This window comes from Gossypium raimondii, chromosome 13 (assembly GCF_025698545.1).
Source record: "Gossypium raimondii isolate GPD5lz chromosome 13, ASM2569854v1, whole genome shotgun sequence".
In the NCBI taxonomy this organism is placed as follows: Eukaryota; Viridiplantae; Streptophyta; class Magnoliopsida; order Malvales; family Malvaceae; genus Gossypium; species Gossypium raimondii.
Genome location: NC_068577.1, coordinates 7,633,759 through 7,654,126, shown reverse-complemented (window position 1 = coordinate 7,654,126; position 20,368 = coordinate 7,633,759). Strand labels below are relative to the sequence as shown.

Sequence of the window (20,368 nt, the reverse complement as noted above, 5' to 3'; positions counted from 1 at the left end):
ACAGGTATTTTTGTGTCACAGGAGGCATATGCAAAGGAAATTTTGAAGAAGTACAAGATGGCACATTGCAACCCGGTATCAACACCAATGGAACCAGGTGTAAAACTCTTGAAATTCGATGGAGGAGAACGAGTCGACGCAAGTAAATACCGAAGTTTGGTGGGAAGCCTTCACTATCTCACTTGCACAAGGCCTGACATTTCGCTAAGTGTTGGCATTGTAAGTCGGTTCATGGAAGAGCCGGTTTATTCACATTGGAAGGCGTTGAAGCGAATCCTACGGTACATTCAAGGAATGGTGTCACTCGGGTTATTTTATTCAAATATAGAAGATTACAAGTTGATTGGGTATTCCGACAGTGATTGGTGCGGAGACTTAGATGATCGGAAAAGCACATCGGGATATGTGTTCTTTATGGGTAACACAACATTTGCTTGGCTTTTAAAGAAGCAATCAATTGTGACACTATCGACATGTGAAGCTGAATATGTGGCAGCATCTGGGTGTGTGTGTCATGCTATATGGCTCAGAAATTTGTTGGGCGAGTTGGAGCAACAACAACTTGGTGCAACTGAGATACGAGTTGACAATAAATCAGCGATTGAGTTGGCAAAGAACCCAGTGAATCATGAGAGAAGCAAACACATTGACATTCGTTTTCATTTCATCCGAGATCATGTAAAGAAAGGAAGTGTGAAATTAGTACACGTGGCAAGTCGGGACCAAGTCGCGGATATCTTTACAAAACCACTACCGATGGTACTCTTCGACAACTACAAGAAATTAATCGGTATGAAGGATGGCAGAAGCATTTAAGTTTACAGGGGAGTTTTGTTAAATAAACTTAAATGAAAGTTAAGAGTTATGTAAGTGAAAGGTCAAGAGTTATGTTGTTTTTTTTTTAATGGGTTTAAATTAGTAGTTTTTTACTTAGCAAAATGAATGGTCAAGAGTCATTGGTTTATGGTCATTATTAGATTTTAATATTTTTAGTTTTTTGTTGTTTTAAAGGGTAGACTATAACCTATAAATAGTTTGTAAGCTTTTGATTTTATAAGAGAGAACAATTTTAATATTGAGAACATTTTCTTCAATAATTGATTAACTAAATTACATTAATAATCTTCCAATTATAAATTTTTTTTATCACTTAATTATAAAAAAAATTATTTGATGAGTAACATTTTGAAAATTGATTTTTTTTCACCCGGAATGTTAAATTCCAACGGAGGCACTCTTTCATTGGCTTAATAACAAAGTTAGTCCCTCAAATCACCACTCGTAACCACGGCCATCCCTTCCCCACGAGACGAAAACGTCTACATGGCCAAACTCACTGAGCAAGTCGAGCGCTATGAGGAGATTGTCAAGTTCATGGAGAATGTCGCCTCTGCCATCCCCCTCCCCGACGAACTCTCCGTCAAGGAACACAACCTCCTCTCTGTCGCATACAAGAACGTCATCAGCGCCCGCCGTGCCTCATGGAGGATCGTCTCCTCCATCGAGCAGAAGGAGGAAGGTCATGGCAACGCCGACCACGATGCCGTGATCCTCCAGTACAAATCCAAGATCGAGGTGAGTTGTCGGAAGTATGCACCGGAATTTTGAAGCTCCTCGATAAGAACCTTGTTCCAACTGCTGGAAACGGGGATATCGAGGTTGTTTTATCTGAAAATGAAGGGAGATTACCATAGGTACTTGGGTGAGTTTAAGATTGGTGATGGCAAGAAAGCCGTTGCCGAGAATACCCTAACTGGGCATAAATCTACTGGGATTTTGATGTTTCAAATTTTTTTGGCTAGCTTGTTAGAAGAAACCAATAGACTGCAAATTTTAGATATTGAAATTACATTCAATTTCTTGGTCTTCATTGTCACCACTCACCATTCACCAAACCATAATAACTACTATTTTAGTTTTAAGAACAACTACAAGTTTCTTTCAAGTTCTTGAAAAATTTAGGAGATCAACAATGATAGTGATGGCGGCTATGGTTTGGTTAAAATGTTCTTGGAAAATTTTGCCAAGAAATTTTGCTCAAAATTTTAATTGTTAAAATATAAATATTTATAAATATTTGTTAAATTTTAAATGTTTTAATATTTTATAAAAGTTTAGGGTTAAATTGATAAATATATATATATATATAAGTTGAAGACTAATTTTATTATTAAAGCAATTAATTTCTGTGATAAAAAAATTCAAAACATTATTTTTTTATAGTTAAGTGACCAAAATAAAATTTATCTATGATTGGGTGATTAGTGGTTTAATTTTGGTTTTGGTTATACTTGTAATGGATTAATGTACTTATTTTTTTCAAAATTTAATTTAATATATTATCAACAAGTGTCACTACATAAAGTAAATTGTAGCCTATTAATTGTGTGTTCACTTTTCCAAAAATAGTTTCGATTTGCATTACAATTGTACCCAAAAAAAAAAAAGTGTTACTATCGGCCATTTTGAGGTAGATATATCGATACATCTCCCAGGTGTTGGTACTTCTCTTGTAAGGTACCTATACTTCTCTAGATGTACCCTCTGGTTCAATCTTGGTTAATCGTTTTAGCTCGTTTGCCTTTCAAGGGTTCGTTTTGAGTTCCGGATACCTCTTATCATTCCTGAACCATTTCTAAATGATTTTAAATTGTTTCTAAAGTTCTAAATTGTAGTTAACTTTTTATGATTTTATAAAAACATTTTAAAATTTGAAATTTTAAATAACATTGGGGTTTTGATAATTATGTGCTTCGATAGTACTTTTCATTTGTACCATACGTTGAGACAAATGAAGGGTATTACAAATTGAGTTATTGACAAATTAGACTAAAAATAAAACAACTAAATCTTCAAATGACCCAAATAAAGTTCAAATGGGTTAATCTTAAAAGGAGTGTGCGTATAGGCTATTTATCTCTCAAAGTGAATCATTCACACTTCTTAAGGAAATCCAAATAGGTCCCAAATCCAAGGTATGTGTTTGCAGGCTTCTTGAAATGCCAAATCAAAGTCATGACATGCCTTGAGCTTCTGATAGCTTTGGAGTTCTCTTATCACAACTTCTTGGACTAACATGTTAAATTTTGCCTTAAGATGTTAGGACTTAAAATAAGTAATTGGGCTTTAAAGGAAGTTAAATTAATCATCTTTATGGGTTTAAGTTTGGGCTTTGATGTTCGCATTAAATCTATAACTCCTCGAATTCTTAAATTGAAGAATAAAATATATTTAAGTGCACTTAAATTTGCGTGCTTTTAATTATTACAAAAACAATGATAGTATAAATTTTTTATTAGATAAACAAGTAAATTTCATTAAAAACTAAAATATGCCTCTAAGAAGTTACTTATATCAATCCATCTCATATTATTGTTTAATTTTAAAAAGTAAATCACATCATAGGTCACTCTAAAATAATGTTGCTTTATTGTAGTCGCTCTAAATTTTTTATTAATTTATTCACTCTAATTAAAATAATTATTTGAATTGGTCATTGTCATTAAAAATTATATTAATCCACTAACAGATTATTAACCTTACATATTTTTTTAGTAGTTAAAAAATATTTTTTTGAGTTTATTTACAATATAAGAACAGCTAATTCTCATTACCGTCTAACACCCACTATAAAAAGTATCAATCCTTATTACCGTCTATCTTTATTTCTCCCATCTCTTGTGGTGATGAAGATTGACGGTTGTTATTTCATCCTAGCTTTTTATGCGTAGAGAAGATGATGGTTGTAAACAATTTTAATTTATGGCAAAAGAAAAAAAAAGGCCTCCTTTTCTACAGCAGAAGAGGTTCAAGAATTTGCTGATGCTGTTTTTGTTTTGTTCTTTTTTTTTTTTTCTCTTTTCATGGCTTTATTATTTATGGGTTTTAGGCTTAGCTCATTTGTTTAGAGGTGAGTATTCAGTCAAATCGAATTGAATTAAGTTAAAAAATTTCGAGTTGACAAATCTTATTTTAGCAACTGAACTCAATCTGATTTTTTCGAATCGAGTCAAATCGAGTTGAGTTAACGAATCCTATTATTTATACTCAATGTTACGTTTATATTGACCGATTATTTAACTAGTAGGTGAAGTACAAGATTATTTAACTACTTAATGAGTAAACATTTATCAAAACGATGTAGTTTTGCCTTTTCTTATTCGGATTTTCGGATAACTTGAATTGTGTAATTCATATTCGAGTTAAATCGAAAAACTTAATTTTTTTTATTCGAGATGATCCGAATAACTTGATTAACTCAAATAACTCAAACTATTTAATTCAAAATTTAAAACTTTTATCGAGTTTTTTCAATCGAATTAGATTTTGCTCACCCCTACTTTTATCTACGGAAAGAAATTATTTATCTTCATTTAATGGGGGGTTTGTTTGAAATAGTTGTGCTTTTTAAGGCTTGGTTTAGTACCAATGATCTTCACCTAATTGAGTGTTCCATTGTGTTGGATTTGGAGTTTTTTTTTTATTTTTTTATTTTCTTGTATTGTTTAAGGATAAATTTGAAGTGTTTTTGAACTAATTATATAGAGGTTTCTAATTTTAATAATAATAAAAACCTTAGCAATCTGTTAATAGTAGTGATCAATTTGAATAATTATTTTAATTAGAGTGATTAAATTTAATTTTAGTCATTTTGATCAGATTAATTTAAAGTTTAATTTATTTTTCACAACATAATAATTGAATTAGATTAAATTTGAATAATAATTTACAGATTTTCACAACATACTAAGGGATATTATATTGTGACTTCTAATCATTGATTTTGATTTGTTTGTGTTAATCTTTTGCTCCTAATACAAAGTGGCTGAGGGGTTCAAATTCAAACTAAGGTGCATTCTATTTTATTTATTTATTTAATAATTAATTTAATTTTTAATCTAAAAATAAATATTTTATTATTTAAAATAATGAAAAAACTTTTTTAAAATATGTATATATAAAAGTTATTGATTATTTTTATTCACTTAAAGAATTATTTTATAAAATAAATGATAAGAAAAAGAATTTAAAATTTTATTAAAAATGTCAAAAAATCATAAAATAAAAATAGTTGTCTAAATAAATCTAGAAGAATTAAATCTAAAATTAATATGAAAAATTAATAATCAAATCATTACGAAAATTGAAAAGTTAGCTTATTGGTAAAAAAACTTCTTTATTAAAGTAATTTCATTATTCTCAATTTTAAAAGTGAGCAACTAAGGACAATTAATTATAATGTTTTGATTAGCATAATAATAAATTTAGCTATCAAAGTTTACACATTATATCAATTTAATTCCTGCAACGTATGTAAATATTGAGACTAAATTTGTTTAATGTTTTTGAATTAAGTCCAAAATAATAAAATATGTAAACATCAAAAATTAAATTTATTATTATTCAATTAAAATCATGTACGATATGGAATACACTAACACCATGATTAATTATTCTGATTGACAGAAATTATATTATTCCAATATTTTTGAAAGGGATTAATTTGCTCAAAATCAAAATGGAGAAAAGAAAAGAAAATGAATTGATAGTATAAATCGACTGATTCAGTTTTCAAAAATATAAGGATTGAAGATTAATTTCTCAATTTTCGTATTAATCGACGCTTAAAATGAATGATCCACAGTAGCATTAAACAAATCTAAAATTAAAAGGACCTCCAAGAAAATGGGAGAACTTTCTGCCATTGTGTACATGACCGTGGCTCTGCTAATCCTTTTCATCATCTCTTATTCCCCCAAGAAACACCCTGCCGACAACCGCCGCCGCCTCGTCAAGCTCCGCTCTTCCTTCAGCTTCAGCAACCCTGCCCGTCACGAGCCTGTCGCTTTTGATCCACTCGTCGCCAAGATCGAGCGCCGCCGTGAAGACAATCAGTGGGAGAAGCAGTACGTGGAGCATTCCCGCCCCGACTATTTACAATACCCCGAACCCGCTGAAGAATCGCAGCCTGAGACCGAAGATTATTTGAATGATGAGGACAAGTTCAATGTTACCAATAGGTTGGTGGTATTACATTCACATAGACAGCCTGGTTGAATTTGTATCGGATAAATTCAAATTGGATCAATCTCGAGTTTAAAATATTCTGATCATTTAGTCAAATTTGAAATTGGATCATTTCGGTGTGTTCCGATAATTTATGTTTGAGACTTAGTTGTTTAGGATTTTTCGTTTTTAGGTTATCTGACTTTAAATTCAGGTTGAGTTGTTTTAGGTAGGTTGATATCAGTTCGGTTGTTATTTTTTAAAAAAAGTTTTTAACTTTCCATCATAATTTAGTTTGATTTTTTATTTTTTTGAAAATCTCCTATTAATTCGATTTGGTTAACCACGATTTTTAAATCTGTAATTTATAAACCCTTCAAACAAGTCGGTTTGGATCGGTTTTTAATTTTTGGGTTTTTCTTGCTTAGCCTAGTTTTAGGACGGGATCGTTACTGGGTTAAAATCATGGTCAAATAGAGTTGAATAGAGTTTCAGATTAGATTGATATGATCGAGTTTTTGAGTTTCAGTCAGAATTGAATTTTTTGTCACTATTATGTTTGAGGCTTGGTTTCTTAGGACGGCTCATTTATTTGGTTTTAAGATTTATCATTTTAGGGTATGTTACTTCAAGTTCAAGTTCAAGTTGTTTTAGGATGGGTCATTACGAGTTAAAATCACAGTCAAATAAAGTTGGATCGAGTTTAAGTTTAGATTGATAGGATTGAGTTTTTTATTTTAGTCAGAATTGAAATTTCTGTCACTATTGTTGTTACTATTATTGCTTACTAAGGGTTGAAATTTTGGAGCTTTAGTTAGTGTTTTAGCTGCCAATTTTAGTTAAAAATGTGTTTTTGATTATCAATGTTACTATTTATGAGCTAGCTATGTTTACTTGTTCACATTAATGCTTCATTAGTTCATTTATCGGATTCAATTGCATGTAAGTGTGAATTTGTGTAACAAATATATTCATAACTATTCTTGGTAATGATGAATCCTATTTTATTTACTAATGGTTATATATATATATATATATATTTGTTATTCCTCATATGCTTTATAGAAAGCTTGTTAGGCGTCTTCATTATTATAAGCATTGAGATGTGAGTATGCTTAAGTCCTTTGTGAATGCTTTTTAGAATGAGTATATTGTGATGATTTGGTTGGAAATATAAATTGATGTTATGGGTTATGTCTTTGCTTCATGATGCAGTTTACATAAACCTTGCACCTATATTTGTATTCTTGTTGACGCATGTTGGCACTAAAATTTTGGTAGATGTTGATAGAGTGGAGGTTTAATGTAATGAACAGGTTGGTGTTGCTGTTTCCCAAGATTGATGTCGATCCGGCAGATGGTTTTGTGACTGAGAATGAATTGATTGAGTGGAATTTGCAGCAGGCTATGAAAGAAGAGTGGTTCAGGAGTTTGAGGGAGATGGAAATTCATGACAAAAACAATGATGGGTTAGTTTCGTATGCAGAGTACGAAGCTCCCAGTTGGGTGAAGAATGGTCTGTGGTCTATACTCTACCATTATGCTACTAAATTATAGATCATGTTGTAAAACTAGTCCTTTGTGTTTGCTTTCCTTTTTTTCCTTTTAAGCTAAGTTCTTAGGTGGCTGCAGTTGTTTGATGGATGGATTTATACTGATCTGTAGATACTTTTGACGAATCCGTGAAGTAACTTTTTGAAGTGATTCTCAAAACTTTTGGAGAGATATAGTGATTAATGACATTAAAACAAAACAACAGACATGCATGATCTGTTCTTTCCTGCCATGAGGGACGAGTCAGTACTTACCATGTTCCCTTTGATAGAGACAGAGTAAACCATTATAACAAGTCTATGCTATTTATGGATCTTATCTTGCTTTCAATAATGATCATTATAGATTTGTAGTACAAAACTTGGATATCGTAATTGATTTCTGTTTAATTTGCCAAGCAGTAATTTTAGAGGTGGTAACTTATTTGTGCTTCTTTTGTCTAGACTACGCATCTTTTGGTCATGATATGGGCTGGTGGACAGAAGAACATTTTTATGCATCAGATGCCGATGGCGATCATGTATTGAATTTAACCGAGTTCAATGAGTAAGTTCCAACTTATACAGCACGTTCCTACTAATATACTTCCAGTGAAAAGGGTATTTTCAATTGCTGCTATTGCTATCTCCCCTAATTTTTCTGCTTGGTTCTTTCCCAGCTTTATGCACCCAGCTGACAGTAAAAATCCAAAGCTGCTTCAATGGTTATGCAAAAAGGAAGTAAGGTGACCTGAGTTTTATTCCTTTTCCTTTTCCTTTTCCCTTTCCCTGTTTTACATGTTATCCCGTTTTTCATTTGACCTTTTTCTTTTTCCTTCTATTATTGCCTTTCAATCACTATGACTTTTGCCCCTTTTTTTCTTTTTCTCCCTTAGGGAAAGAGATGCAGACAAAGATGGGAAGGTTAACTTTGATGAATTTTTTCATGGTGTATTTGACTTGGTAATAACCCATGATGAAGAAGGTCATAACTCTTTTCATCCATCTGATTACTCAATGGACGCCGAGACCCCAGCTAAACAGATGTTTAGCCAACTTGATAAAGATGGTGACAGGTGCTTGTATGAACATTTGATGTTCGGTATATGTTTGGAATGGAAACTTATTCTTTTGGATGGTTAAATACATTTCCTGTGGTTATCATTAACAGATTATTGTCAGATGAAGAGTTACTACCAATAATTGGGAAACTTCATCCATCAGAGCAGTACTATGCTAAACAACAAGCAGATTACATCATATCGCAGGTATTTACGCACCAGATGGTTGAACATTGCTATGCATGTACGTATGCATGAGTTCTCTAGTGTTCCATTTTATTCAGCAAATACGATGTTAGTTTGTTTTAGATTAAATGTTCCTGTATAAGGAATAATTTTCTTGTGAGTCATAGTTGCTGCAAAGGTTTTGACAATTGAATGAAAATTTTGAGTTTCACTTCGTTCTTGACCAAGGCTTGACATAGAGGTTGCTACCCCTCCTTTTGGACGAATGAAGTTTATTTGTGCCAAACAAAAAAAGAAAGCTCTGTTATTGAACATTTTTGTTAATTTAATTACAGGCAGATTTGAATAAAGACGGTCGCTTAAGCTTAGTTGAGATGATTGACAACCCGTATGTATTTTACAGTGCCATCTTCAATGATAGTGAAGATGACTATGAATACCATGACGAATTCCGCTAATTGCTAATTTCATGAGTGGTAAGAGGAACCATCTCTAAGTTGCTTGCATCTATTTCATCTTTTTTTGCGTCAACCGAGCTGCTTTCATATAATGTTGCAGGAGACAAAAGGCAGCAATAGAATTCAAATTCTTTTCTAGCAATTGTTTATGCTTCATAAACTTTCTTACCGATACCCATGGTGAGTTCTTGTACTCCATCATTCAATGCCGACCATTTTCGAGTTTTTATTCTATCCATCTGCTACTTCAGATTACTATTTCCTCATTGCAGGTTAAGGGCCTTAGCTTGTTCGAAAGGTGGTTTCACCATTGAAGCTGGTTCTTGGAATTTCATCTTTCTGGCATACATTTGTTAATTACAGTAGACTGATGTTTTTAATGCATTAAAGTTTTTTCAAGTCTAAAATTTTGATGATCCATTTGACATATGTGTATGTCAAAATGCAGGGTCCATATAAAAGCAACATAGTTGCCATCTGGTATGGAAACTCAAAATGTGCAGATTCAAAGTCGAAAAATAAGGGCAATTTACCAATAAAAGTTTTTTTTTTTCAAAAATTACCGAAATGGGTCCATTTTTTAATTATTTACAGGAATGGTCCTTTTTTCGGGAAATCGCGTCCACGTCAGCGCGATGCCAGGGTACGCGTCAGGAAATCGCGTCCACGTCAGCGCGATTTCCTTCCACGTCAGCATCTCGCGCTGACGTGGACGCGATTCCGGCCCGTGCGTGAACAGTACCCAGCGGTCAAAAAAATAAAATACCGGGCCCATTTCGATAAATTTTAAAAATATAGGGCCTTTTTCAGTATTTTGAAAAAATAAATTTTGAATCTTTTTGTACTTGTATTTATTTTTTTAATCAATTAACTCTTCAATATTACATCAATAGCAACAAGTACAAAAAGATTCAAAATTGTTACCAACAAAATTTGAACCAAGGTACTAAGGGAAAAGAGTAAGCATCTTAATCAACTAAGCTAAACTAATTAATTGACATATTGTAGAAATACTGTTATTATCTTAATTATATTACTTACGTTCTAACGATTTATCGGACCTATTCCATACACGTGTCAAATCAGAAAAAATAATACAACAATTTTGTAAAAAAAATCCGGTGTTTACTTCAAATAAATAAGGAAAATAATGATTTGAATGTTTCAAAATTCAAATTTAAATCGAAAAAATTAAAATTTAGGAGCAAAAAAGGATCTTTTTCGACGAAAACTGCGACAAACCGCCGAAGGCGGTTTGTCAGCGCGTAGATCTCGAAAAGTTATTCGAAATAAAAAAAATCGTCTCAATCGGACAACCGAGCGAAAAGTTATGGCCTTTTAAAGTTTTCTAAGCTAAAAAACATAAATTGTGCATCCACGTCAGCAAATCGCGTCCTCGTAGGTGCAATTTGTGTCCACGTAAGCAAAGCGCACTAACGTGGACGCGATGTTCTGACACGTCCCCTGACATCGCGCTGACGTGGACGCGATTTCGGGAAAAATGGCCCATTCCGGTAAATAATAAAATATCGAGCCCATTTCGGTAAATTTTAAAAAAATAGGATTTTTTTTGGTAATTTACCCGAAAAATAATTTCATTCCATTTATTTGTTTATTCAACCACATGAAAACAACTCATGTATTTCATAATTTATTATTGCTCTGGTTGTCAAGAAGATTTTACCTATCCACCTCCACATTATAATCAAATGGTTTTTATTGGACTCAAAGAAATGGTTTTCAAAGGTGTAAAATTATTGATTAAAACCAACTTGAATTTGAATTCATCTAAATTCAAAATAACTTAATATGAAATTATTTGCACATAAAATATCTAAACTCATAATGACTTAACTTGAAAATTACCTCAAATGAATATACTCGAGTTGAAATGACTCTAAAATTTTAAAATTCGAATAGACTCAGTCCAGATTGACTCAACAAAAAACTAACTTTTGTTGTTTAACTAGGGGGACTATTGAAAATATCAAAGTCATAAATTATAGGTATAGTAGAGGATTATGTACATAAATTAATAATTCAAAGTACACAGAAGGTTGAAACCTTCGCCTAAAGGTGTTTATAAGTTGAGCTAAACTAAAGTACTATTTAAAAGATTAAAATCATAAATGAGATATAGTAGAGGACTAGGTATGTAAATTAATAATTTGAAGTACATAAAAATTAAAACCATACGCCCAAAAAGTATTTATGAGTTGAATTGAATTGAGTTCTAATTCTAAAAATCTAAACTCAAGTCCAACTAATTCAAACATGTCTAAATGATTTGTTTCACTATAAAAGATAATAAAAATATTTTTATTTAAATTTAATTATAAATATAAAATATTAATATAAGCTGTAATAGGCCAACTTAGCCTGGGCTCACAAAAAAAATAATAAACCCAAAATAATAAAACAAAGTCCAAGTCCAGTCCAAAATTATATCATTTGGCCCGATCGGAATGACTCTTTACTTGAAAATATTGAAGGTCTATCTACAAGCTTAACACATATAGAAACATAATCTTCAAGGATATGCAATTTTAGATATGATATGCAATCTTAGATAAGATATGCAATCGTAGAAGATAAGATTTTGTAATCTTAGAGATTTAATCTTAGCCGTTTATGTAATTGATCTATACCGATGGATTTGGGGAGACTCAACTATAAATAGAGACATTTCCCTTCATTGTAAAACACTAGAGTTTGAAGCAATAATAATTCTTAAGAGCATTCACTCAAATTTCTCACTCTCTTGCGTTCTTATTTTATGTGGCTTGTTCTTATTTTGTTCTTCGTTCATCTTCGTTTCTTTTTAAGTTGTTTTCATTTGAGTTGGATTTTGGTGGAGGAATTTCGTTGAATCTTCATATTGTGAGAGTTAGGCTGACTTAAGCGTTTTTTAACCTTTTTTATTTATCCATTTAATTGTTTAATCATTAATTATTCTTTTACTTTTATTCGTTTATTTATCCATCAACTTTCTTATTTACATATTGTTCATTTATTTAACCATTCTTATCATTCTTTTATTTTTTCCATTAAGTATATCGTTATTTGTTTTAATATTATGTCACACATGTTTATTTTTTAAAACTCGTGTTATAAATCATCCATTTTAAATTGTTTGATTATTTGCTTTAAAATTTTTCCATATATTATCAATTGTAATTTATTTTTATACTATCTATTTTTATTTTTTCCATATTTTGGCCCTCAATTTTGTTTTATTCTCATTTTTTCCTTGTAATTGCTTTTAAATTCAATTTAATCCTCACTAGTTTGATTTAATTTGCTTGTGTTTTATTTATTTAAGTATTGATTATTATGTTTTTAAATTTTAAATTGGATATGATTTGAATGTTTAAACTTATTATTATTAAATTTATCACCAATATTATCTAAGTTAATTTATTGTATATTATTATTTTAGATTTATCACGTTTTATTATTTGTAATTTATCAATATTATTATTTTAAATTCATTGTAACATTATTTTAAATTTATCATGTATATCTATTTCAAATTTATCATTAATATTTTTAAATTTATTATATATTGTTATTTTAGATTTATCACGTATGATTATTCTAGAATTATCATCAAAATTTTTAAATTTTATATGTATTATTATTTCAAATTTATTATATATTATTTATTGTAAATTATCCAATTCATTTCAAATTGTAGATATTATTTGTATTAAATTGTAAATTCATATATATTATTTGTTTTAATTCATGTATTGTTTTAAACTTCATCCATATACATACTATTTATTTTGAATTATACATATTACTTTTTATTATTATTATTTTTCTGTATAATGTATATTCTAATTTTTCTTCATACTTCATTTGCTTAAATATTTTTGTATATTGTGTTTATTAGTTGTTTTAAACAATTTATTAAATGAGAAATTACATCATAGTTAAAATTTCGGATTTATTTGCTAAAATTTGATTATTTCATTTCTTTTCATTTCGAATAAATCAAATTTATATCATTGTTAATATTGCATTAAACCTTCGCTTTGATCCAATTTCGTAAAAAAGGGAAAATGAAGTTTGCAATATGTCGTCTTTGGAACGATGAGAAATCGTGCTCTGACTTACGGGGTTTCGATTTTCTCATCGAACTAAAACGACTAAACATTTTAGTTTTCAAATGCACAAAGTTTCAATAAAGATTTTTAAAAGGTTAGCTTATGCTCGGGAATTCAAACGTTGCATCCTAACTTATGGGATACGACATCTTATTGCATCGGGATGAGAAATCCTTTTACATTCGTTCAAATCTATCCAAGCATTGTTTTAAAATATGGCATTAATAAAAAGGGGAATCGTTTCTAAACTTTTCAAATTTTCGACATTTGACTTTGAGACATTAATTAATCAATTAGGTACCAATTTTTAGACGTTAAGAGGGTGCTAATCCTTTCTCGTGCGTAACAGACTCCCGAGCCCATTTTCTCGAATTTTGTAGACCAAAATCATTATTTTAATAAATTAAAATGTTTTATTAAAATGATTAATTTCAAGGTGACTCGATCACACCTCGAAAAAAAGATTGGTGACGACTCCATTTTCATTTTAAAAGTTTACCCATTTTTCAAAATAAAAATGGTTTCGACATAAGCTATTTCTATATTTTCCATTATTTTTAAACAATAAAATAGACGGATGAAACCAATTCGATTTGAGAAATATAAAGCTAAGGTCCACCAGTTGGGCTGACCGGGCGGGTAGCCATGAGCCCCTCAACCCTTGCCCTTATATAAGGATTATAAGCTGTTGTAAACGCACCGCAAAACCCCAAAACCTTAACCGCCATTCGGTTTTCATTTAACAAACAGTAACGCAAACCAGCTTTTCCTCTTTGGGTTCTTGACAAGGAAAAACGTTGCAGTTTTCTCCCTCCTCACATTGCCCGTCAATTGCTGCTCTCCGGCGACTGGCAAAACATGTCTGGGAGCACAGGAGTCGGCAATGTCCCTCGCCAGCAGCAGACCTCGGGAGGGAGGCGAGGGGGAAGTCGTGGGAGGAGGGGAGGTCGTAGGTCACGTGAAGTGTTTAGGGCTTCTGAATCCCAGCACCCCCAGCAGAAGGACGCCAGCGACGATCAGCAAGACCTGAAATCACCTCCTCCCGCTTGTACGGACTTTGACGTGGCCTACTTTGAGGCTTACGCCCACATCGGTATCCACGAAGAAATGATCAAGGTCTTTTTCTTTCTTTCTTGTTCTTTCTCTTCATACGTAATTGTTCTTAACTGAGTTCATTTTGTTTTTGGTATTAATGCTTCTTGATGGATTGTGTGGAATTTCTTGCACTTCTAGCTTTATGAGTTTAGTCTTTTGGAAGCATTTTAGTGCTTGCATTTACTAGGGGAAATGGGTTATTGCCAAGATCGTGTCTTGGAATGAGAACTTAACATTGGGAATTTAAATTTGAGTTGTTTTAGCAATGTCCTCACGTTCTTTGTTTACAAAAAAATGTTGCTTTTTACTATTTATGAACTATCTATGAATTTTTTGCTACCTCGTTTAAGCAAGGTTGAATCTTGCATTTGTAATCAAAAGTTTTAGTACTTCTTTACTTGTGCTTGTTCCAATGGCGGGTTCTTTAAATTATAGTTCGTTGTTTAAAGAATTTTTCTTTTAAAAAATAATAATGATGATAATAGAAATTCATGACAACCCACTGATCATACCTTATCTTTAAAAGTATACAGGATCATGTTCGAACTGAAGCCTACCGGGATGCAGTCATGCAACACCAGAGTTTTATTCAGGGGAGGGTAATGCCATTTTGTCCTTGTTATAAAACTATATCTAATCTCTCTTCTTTCTTGAAACCAAATGATACCTGGTTTTACCATATTTGGTTTGATTTTGTGTAAGATTCCTGTTTCACCTAATCACGATATTATGCTGTACTGATATTATAATCTCATCCCTGGGTGACATGCATTTGTGTCTAATAGAAACATAGATACAAAGCATACGGCTCTCAAACAGCCAAGTTGGTTTAAGGGTTCTCTCCAAATAATATTTAGCTGGTTTATTCCTCTTCCTCATTATTTATTTTGACTATTTTTATAGGTTGTAGTTGATGTTGGATGTGGCACGGGCATTCTTTCGATATTTTGTGCTCAAGCTGGTGCAAAACGGGTATTTGTTTTGAAGTTCTTATCGCATGATTGACATATTTATAGCAGAGTTATGCTTTTTGACAGTTGATTCAATCTCATTTTTTGCACATCATGTGTACTGTTTTCAACTAATTACTGAATATCGCATTATTTAGTAAGTGCAGAGGATTGCTAGAAGTTATGTTGAACTTTCTTTTTTTGGTTTCCTCTAGGTTTTTCTATCTTTCTTTCTTTCTTTGTGAACTTTATAATTTTACCATAAAGAAGACAAGGAGGCTTCAATTCAACTATTGACCAAGAGCAAATGTAGATAGAACTGCAATTTTGTTCTTTAGTATATATATATTTTTAGAACTCTCTTGCTATCTCAAAGTTATATTCTTGTAATGTTTATGGATTCAACTAAATACAACTGTCTAATATCTTAAGCAATTATATATTTTCAGGTTTATGCAGTGGACGCCAGTGCTATTGCAGTGCAGGTACTTTGTTGCATTAGTGCTTAACTACGTGTAGCTGAGGCATTTTTACCTTCTCTTTTGAGAGTGCTAATTTAGCTCATTTTCCTTCTCTCCTTGCCATTTTCATTTTCTTACTGTGTTAATTGCTACAATGAGATTATGATACCTGGTTAACACTGCAATTAGAATCTGTATGCTAGTTATCTATCAACATTGTGGAATTATATATATTCTATACTTCTCTAGACCTTTCTTTGGCTGCCTTGTTTAAAATGGAACTGACCGTTTGGTTTGTATTCAACTTTGCCATTTGCAATCAGGCCAAAGAAGTGGTGAAAGCAAATAATTTAGCTGAAACGGTCATTGTATTGCATGGGCGAGTTGAGGTAGGCTTTTCCTCTCAGGCTTGTAGATGTCTATGCTCCTTAAGTTGTTGCAAGAATATTAGAAAAAAGAATAAGCACCTATATATATTAGCATTTTTTATTTCTTCTCAGACTTATTGACGTGTATTTCCTTAAATGGTTGGGAACGGGGGAGTTGAATTTAACTTTGGACTTTGTTGGAGGGATAAGCCAACTTAGCGTTAGATTTTCTTTCTTCAACTTTTTTAAAGTCTTTGAGAATAACTTCTTTATCTTTAAAGCCACAAGTCCGCAACAATCGGTTTGAACATCGTGGAATTAGAGATGATTCATCTGCATTTACTGTTGAGGTCAACAGAAAACTAGCTGCCCTGGAAAATCAAGGTGGAATTCTTGTTTTGCTGTGTGCAAAATGGATGGAGACCTTTATCGGTGCTTTACCTTTTGCAAACCATTTTAGGGCTTTGCATTGGTGCTGGTGTTTAAATCTCTTTATAGATGAGAAAAATTGTAACAGCACTTTCTAGCTGCTCTCATTAGTAGAAGACTGCAATTGTGGTAGCCTTTGTGGATATATTTGGTTAAATAGTCGCATCTTTCTCGTACTTGATATGAGCACCATTATAGTTATGGGGATCATAGGATAATAATTGGTGAAAGCTTGTGCCTATAGGTCATTGGCCATTGTAATGTTTGCTGGGTTGCCAGCTTTCACATAGGCTTGGTTTCAACACCCAGGTGTATCAATTCATAGATTAATTATCGAACAATGAGTGGATATTACTGCTATTTGTATATTTGTTTGGAGAGACACAAAATTAGCAGCTATTGTAGGCTAAATTTATGTAGGTCATTTAAGATAACGAAGACTCAATTTTCATTTCTACATTTATGTTTAGAATCTAGATCTGCTAATAAACTTCTAGATGGTAGGGTTGGGGAGGGGGGTGGACCGCTATGTGCTTCACACTGTTCTGAGAAATGTGTTACTTTCTCTTGAACTGATTTATTTCCTTTCGAATGTCTGACAGTTTATACTAGTTATAATTTCTACAGGATGTTGAAATTGATGAACAGGTTGATGTAATAATTTCAGAGTGGATGGGCTACACGCTGCTCTATGAGGTGATTGTTAAAACCTTACATCATATGCTAAGTTTATTTTTAAAAGATTTCAATGAACTCTTACATGTTGAGAGATGAGAGCATTATCTTTTATTAATTCAATTGACTATTTGTCCTATTCTTTTTACATTTATTTTACTTGCATTTTATGTGATCACCCTCATTACAATTTTCCAGAGCATGCTGGGAAGTGTTATTACTGCTAGAGATCGATGGCTAAAACATGGAGGCCTTATTCTTCCTTGCGCTGCAACGGTCTGTGTCCCTTCTTTTTTATGCCAGCTATTGTAACCTTGTTTTGGTACTTGCTGACCATGACAGTGTAATTGAGCTGCTTTGTTCTTTTTCCTCTCTGTTTAATGGTTTGTGACTCGTATGAAGTTTTATTGTGTTACAGAACCTGTTTCTCATGATGAAAATAAACTTATTTATTGTTTCACTCTTTACTGCCTGCAGTTATACCTGGCACCCATCACACATCCTGACAGATACAATGACAGCATTGATTTCTGGCGCAATGTCTATGGAATTGATAGTGAGTATGATGCTAAGTTAGATTTGTATTTTTTTTTCATGCATATATATGTGAAATTAAATTTCTACTAACCTGCTTAGAAATTTCAGCTCTCATGTCTTTTGCTTGTAGCTTGTTTCTTTGTTGATTGTGTGTGAAATAGGAAATTATAATGTTGATTTCTCTTGTAGTGTCTGCAATGCTGCCGGTAGCAAAACAGTGTGCGTTTGAAGAGCCATGTGTGGAGACAATAACGGGGGAAAATGTTTTGACGTGGCCACATGTGGTTAGTCTTCTAGATCTCTTGCATTTCCCCTCTGGTTTTCCCTATTGATTTCTGAAATCGGAAAGGCCAACCGTTAGTTTTATCATATCCTTTATGTCTTCTTTACCTAAGACATTACAATCCCCTTAGATCCCCAAGGCATGAGTTGCAAGTGCACCACTGGTGTCTATGTGGCAACCTAATAGATTCTTCATAAATTGAAAATTTTATGTAACAATTTCTCATTAATGCCATGTGGCTGTTGCTTGAGACATTCTCTTTGCCAACAGCGTTTGTCCATGTTATATGACCAAATTGTGAGTTCTAAAGCAATTTTCATTTTAACATATTTCTAAAAATTGCTCATCAGATGGCATTATTACGATAAACAGGTTAAGCATGTGGACTGTTACACTATCCAACTCAATGAGTTAGAATCCGTATCAACAAGATATAAGTTCCAGTCAATGATGCGAGGTAAACCCATTATTATACCTTTGCTTTTACCATATGCAATGTTCTGTCTTCTTTCTGTCTGTGTGCATACACATGCTGTGTTGGGAATTTCCATTGTGTGTGCAGACCAGACAATTGAGATATCATGCAGTAGTGTAATCAGTTTATCTTCTTTTGTTAATATCTTTCAGTTTACCATTGTTACACACCATTTACATCATTTCACATGGGCCTTTGTTTCATGCTATTAGCTTACATGGTCGTTGTAGATTTCCTCTATGTCTTCATTTTGAGCATAGTATTCATACTTCCTTGATTCCCAGCTCCACTACATGGATTTGCGTTTTGGTTTGATGTTGAATTCAGTGGGCCAGCAAATTCTTCTATAATCACTCCAAGTCAATCCCCACTCATTGGCCTATCAGATGATGATCCTGTTGATGATATCCCAAGTAAGAAACGCACCAATCCCAACGAACCACTTGTACTCTCAACAGCACCAGAGGATCCTCCAACACATTGGCAACAGGTATCATATGCAAAAGTTGTTTGATTCTATTAAGAAATACGCTATTGATTTGAGCATAACAAAATTCTGAACCGTTGTGAACTGTACCAATTTGCATGATGGTACTGCTTCCTTTCTTTAGGGTGCCTTTTTTAAAGCTTATGACGTAAATTTTGCAGACATTGATATACTTGTATGACCCCATAGAGGTGGAGCAGGATCAAATTATTGAAGGCTCTGTAACACTATCTCAAAGCAAAGAAAATCGTCGATTTATGAATATCCATCTTCAGTATTCGTGAGTAACAGCGTATATATTTTTTCTAAGCTAAAGATTAGCCTTCCTTGTGTTGGTGGTGGCTCATCCACTTTCTGATCTTCACTCTTGCAGTTCGGGTGGCAGATCCTTTGTAAAAGAGTCGGTATTTCGATGATCCGTTCGAGGTATTACTACTTTTTACTGAAGACTTGCACAGACAGTGATTTGACTAACATTGACCATACAAAGCTGCACAAAGATGAAGCTATTTGTTTTACCTTGGCCAACAAACTGGAAGTTATGAAAATTCGACATTACCTTTGCTGATGGAGCAAAGATTATTGTTTGAAACACCCATGAGATGAGATACTAGTGTATAGCCATATTTTGTAGACTAGTTGAAAAATTCCTTGCCCTTATGGTACAAGTAGTAAATTCAGCATTTATCCCGGACCCGTTGTTTAATTCAACTGATACAGCATGCCGTCATCCAGCAAATCTTAGCATCTATTAATTATAAAAATGATAATATCAATTAAAATATTAATTAAATAATGAAGTAATGTGAATAAAAATAATATCAATGCATTACAAACTAATTTTTATGGAAATTAACAATAATGGAAAACTATTTCAATAATTAATCAGTTGGCTTGAAATAAAGATTTATCTTTATTAGAAAATTTATAATATAAATATTGCTTGGGAAAACAAGGTAATGGGCTTAACAATTGCCCTATTGAGATATAATAAATATCAAAATAAATAATTGATTTAAAAAGAGACTTGTGACAATTTTCTAAGGCTGTTAGTGAAGTAAAAAAGTGCATTACCTATACCCAATATTAATCCATTTTATATAAAGAATGATTTTTAGGCATTTCTCATTTAAGTTAATGCGCGATAAGTTTATGACACTAAATTAATAAATTTTAGTATAATATAAATCCATATGATTTTGTTTTTAATCAAATTTGATATTTAATCTACATATTTAATTTAACAAACATTA

The 20,368-nt window shown here is 32.3% G+C and overlaps 2 protein-coding genes and 1 pseudogene across 3 annotated transcripts; all 3 read left to right on the top strand.

The window, feature by feature from the left end:
• Nucleotides 1-848: 848 nt before the first annotated feature.
• On the top strand, nucleotides 849-1,953 carry LOC105781352 (14-3-3-like protein; annotated as a pseudogene).
• A 3,652-nt stretch (nucleotides 1,954-5,605) lies between these two features.
• LOC105784280 (uncharacterized) lies at nucleotides 5,606-9,650 on the top strand. 2 transcript variants are annotated; one of them, XM_052626579.1, is made up of 9 exons: nucleotides 5,606-6,020; nucleotides 7,323-7,522; nucleotides 8,004-8,106; nucleotides 8,219-8,284; nucleotides 8,435-8,614; nucleotides 8,710-8,806; nucleotides 9,189-9,261; nucleotides 9,344-9,423; nucleotides 9,516-9,650. In XM_052626579.1, the coding sequence occupies exons 1-7, from the start codon at nucleotides 5,686-5,688 to the stop codon at nucleotides 9,201-9,203; spliced, it is 996 nt and encodes a 331-aa protein (XP_052482539.1). In that variant the 5' UTR covers nucleotides 5,606-5,685; the 3' UTR covers nucleotides 9,204-9,261; nucleotides 9,344-9,423; nucleotides 9,516-9,650. The 2 variants fall into 2 exon arrangements, with proteins under 2 accessions (XP_052482539.1, XP_052482538.1); XM_052626578.1 differs by having other exon boundaries at nucleotides 5,609-6,020; nucleotides 9,121-9,261.
• A 3,554-nt stretch (nucleotides 9,651-13,204) lies between these two features.
• On the top strand, nucleotides 13,205-19,802 carry LOC105783831 (probable protein arginine N-methyltransferase 6). The gene is made up of 13 exons (XM_012609505.2): nucleotides 13,205-14,471; nucleotides 14,984-15,049; nucleotides 15,354-15,422; nucleotides 15,850-15,885; nucleotides 16,185-16,250; nucleotides 17,286-17,354; nucleotides 17,532-17,609; nucleotides 17,811-17,889; nucleotides 18,060-18,154; nucleotides 18,526-18,610; nucleotides 18,913-19,118; nucleotides 19,277-19,395; nucleotides 19,489-19,802. The coding sequence occupies exons 1-13, from the start codon at nucleotides 14,214-14,216 to the stop codon at nucleotides 19,529-19,531; spliced, it is 1,269 nt and encodes a 422-aa protein (XP_012464959.1). The 5' UTR covers nucleotides 13,205-14,213; the 3' UTR covers nucleotides 19,532-19,802.
• Nucleotides 19,803-20,368: the final 566 nt, after the last annotated feature.

What these genes read in the sequence shown, in the direction of transcription:
- LOC105784280 (XM_052626578.1), top strand. Translation starts at nt 5,686, where the DNA reads ATGGGAGAACTTTCTGCCATTGTGTACATGACCGTGGCTCTGCTAATC. An exon ending in AATTTAACCGAGTTCAATGA is followed by an intron (nt 8,107 to 8,218) that starts GTAAGTTCCAAC and finishes GTTCTTTCCCAG; the next exon opens with CTTTATGCACCCAGCTGACA. An exon ending in CAGATTACATCATATCGCAG is followed by an intron (nt 8,807 to 9,120) that starts GTATTTACGCAC and finishes ATTTAATTACAG; the next exon opens with GCAGATTTGAATAAAGACGG.
- LOC105783831 (XM_012609505.2), top strand. Translation starts at nt 14,214, where the DNA reads ATGTCTGGGAGCACAGGAGTCGGCAATGTCCCTCGCCAGCAGCAGACC. An exon ending in TATTGCATGGGCGAGTTGAG is followed by an intron (nt 16,251 to 17,285) that starts GTAGGCTTTTCC and finishes TAATTTCTACAG; the next exon opens with GATGTTGAAATTGATGAACA. An exon ending in TTCTTCCTTGCGCTGCAACG is followed by an intron (nt 17,610 to 17,810) that starts GTCTGTGTCCCT and finishes TACTGCCTGCAG; the next exon opens with TTATACCTGGCACCCATCAC.